Source organism: Eutrema salsugineum, unplaced genomic scaffold (assembly GCF_000478725.1).
Source record: "Eutrema salsugineum unplaced genomic scaffold, Eutsalg1_0 scaffold_10, whole genome shotgun sequence".
In the NCBI taxonomy this organism is placed as follows: domain Eukaryota; kingdom Viridiplantae; phylum Streptophyta; class Magnoliopsida; order Brassicales; family Brassicaceae; genus Eutrema; species Eutrema salsugineum.
Genome location: NW_006256908.1, coordinates 4,381,048 through 4,383,450, shown reverse-complemented (window position 1 = coordinate 4,383,450; position 2,403 = coordinate 4,381,048). Strand labels below are relative to the sequence as shown.

Below are 2,403 nucleotides of genomic sequence, written 5' to 3'. Positions count from 1 at the left end.
ATATCATATGTCAGAAGAATATAAGTTACATTCTTGTAATAATTAAGAGTTAGTACCATCACTTATGCTTGTTTCCACTTGTGGGAATTCGATAACTGCGTAAGCTTCGAGGGCATTGATCAGAGGTGGAAGAGTAGACTTTGGAGTTCTTACTAGCTCTAAATGGCAACCTCTCGAATCACATTGCATTGGTTCTTCTGTGAATAATGTAAATACCTTTAACTTGGTAGGCCTAAAACCTGAATGGTTAAAGTTTCCTTTCAAGATAACGTCGAATTCCCTTGTCTCGTTGGCTTCGAGGGCTTGGATCTCCGCAAAATGCATGTACAAGTACACTTGAGCATTAGAGGGCCTTGGTGTCCAGGTGATGACCAGCGGCCCACTGGTGTTTTTTGGCGTGGCAGCACTTCGGAGTGCAGATTTTGGTACCTCATATGCGTTTGAATTGTTTATGTTGAGGTCGGTTGTTATCTGCGCATATGAAGAGCCAAAGAAGGGGAACCAAATACGATCACGGACGTCATCAGCATACCTGCACTTAAGTGTATTAGCCAAAATGAATTGAACAGATGCAAACCAAATGACAATCATAATTTAATATTAACAATTAATGTACAATAATATTCTTTTTATTGTTAAAAATCCCATATATGAAGTTAAAGATGAGATATTAATAATAAATAAAAGACATGTGCCAATCAACTTATTATCAATTGTTTTTGAGTTAGAAACCTATAAAACTTAACATTCATCATATTTGAAAAGGAATGAGAATGAGCATAAACTTAACTTCATATTTTGAAAAAAAAAGGTTAGTTGTTGCGCGCCCCTCATTGTATCAAAAAATTGGAACACAATTTTGAGTTGTGGAGTCTAATCTCTCTTTGAGTTTTTTGGAATTAGAGTATGCATAAAGTTGTAGGTTTTTCACTTATGTATACCTTCTGGTCGTATTTCTTTTGATGTAAAATTTTGAATCTAGTGAGTTTTAAAAAGTAAACATCGAAATCATCAATTTTAAGATATCTAACCTATCCTTTGTAAGATCATAGTTTGTCATCTAATTGCTAGTTTGTATAGATTTGCATAAATCTCTACAAGAAAGCCTATCATTTACAAACACAAAAAGAAAAAAAAAACAGAAATGTATTACAATACTAAAATGTGTTTGAAGGAAAACATTATTCTAACATAAAATGATAACCACAAAAAAAAGGAGCAACGTAAAATAGAATTATAACACTGAAATCACATTGAATCACGTTGACTTACCTTATAAATCCCGCGGTATTGTTAAGATACACCCGGAAAGACAACTTGAGTGCACCAGATTTTGTAACATAAGTATTATTTCTCAATGGCCGTATTTCGATGGCTGAAATTATTGGAAACGTTTCTCCGGTCTTATGAAGACAAATATCCAAAGAGTTTGACCTAGCTTTGTGTATGATCTCCTCTTTTGTGCCATTTTGTCTTCCTTCCAAATCCATACTTAACCACTTGTTGGGACCAATATAGATATCAAACTTTGGATCACGATTAAGACCATCATAATTCCCATATACAGAGCTAACTGCGATAAGATAGTTTGTGCCACTCTTGACATCTAGACTATAACAGTTTCGCCTTCCTTCAGGAAAGTATCTCAGGGTCAAATATTGTTTTCCTAATATTTTGTTGAGACTTTTATCGACTCTACTACTTTTCCCTGTTTGGATGAATGCAGAATCCGATGTGAATGTCAATCCATTAAATGAATCATCGTAAGGAGATTCATCAACAGGTAATCCACAATTCAAACTGATGAATCCTGTTCAAAAAAAAGGAAGGAATATTTATATGTACATATATAAGATATCTAAAGACTAAAGTCAAAGGAAGATCTTTGATGATGTATATTATTACCTTCTTGTGTCTGGGCTCCAACTATGACGGCAAAGGTTCCAATCATCGCCAGCAAAAAATGGCTCCTCATGTTTTCTCTCAGATTCATGTTTCTATGAAAGATATGAAAATGAAAAAGACTTCATGATTATGGATATAACAAAAAAATCAATCTGGCAAAAAACAAATAATGCATAGTTGTGTAAAATTCGTGGACAAATTCCACGATAAGTCTTCATTTAGTCGCCAGCCACGAATTAGCGAATGCAGAAAACACTCGAGAGTCCGTCCTTTCATGGCTAACTCTTTGGTTTGGACCTGGTCCTAAAAGTGGATATAATACATAGGAAAATAACCTATTTTCAGAATTATTAATCAAATTAAACGTCATGCTCGCGCTTTATTCATGCCCCACTATATTACATAAATATTGCAGATCAAATTAACCAAAAGTTAGTTCTTTATATTAATAAACTTTACGAAAACACTTCAATTTTGCAGTTGCTAATAACTTGATTT

The 2,403-nt window shown here is 34.0% G+C and overlaps 1 protein-coding gene across 2 annotated transcripts in view; it reads right to left on the bottom strand.

Annotated features, from left to right (window-relative positions):
* Window positions 1-2,036, bottom strand: part of LOC18027823 (probable leucine-rich repeat receptor-like protein kinase At2g28990) — a 4,609-nt gene extending 2,573 nt beyond the window's left edge. The window contains exons 1-4 of one of the 2 annotated variants that reach the window (XM_024147917.1): window positions 1,906-2,036; window positions 1,605-1,810; window positions 1,273-1,316; window positions 57-532 (exon numbers count right to left, since the gene is read on the bottom strand). In XM_024147917.1, coding sequence (XP_024003685.1) covers window positions 57-532; window positions 1,273-1,316; window positions 1,605-1,810; window positions 1,906-1,993 — 814 coding nt within the window. In that variant the 5' untranslated portion in view covers window positions 1,994-2,036. Of the gene's footprint in view, window positions 1-56; window positions 533-1,272; window positions 1,811-1,905 lie in introns of both variants that reach the window. The other variant, XM_006409870.2, reaches the window with a different exon arrangement.
* Window positions 2,037-2,403: the final 367 nt, after the last annotated feature.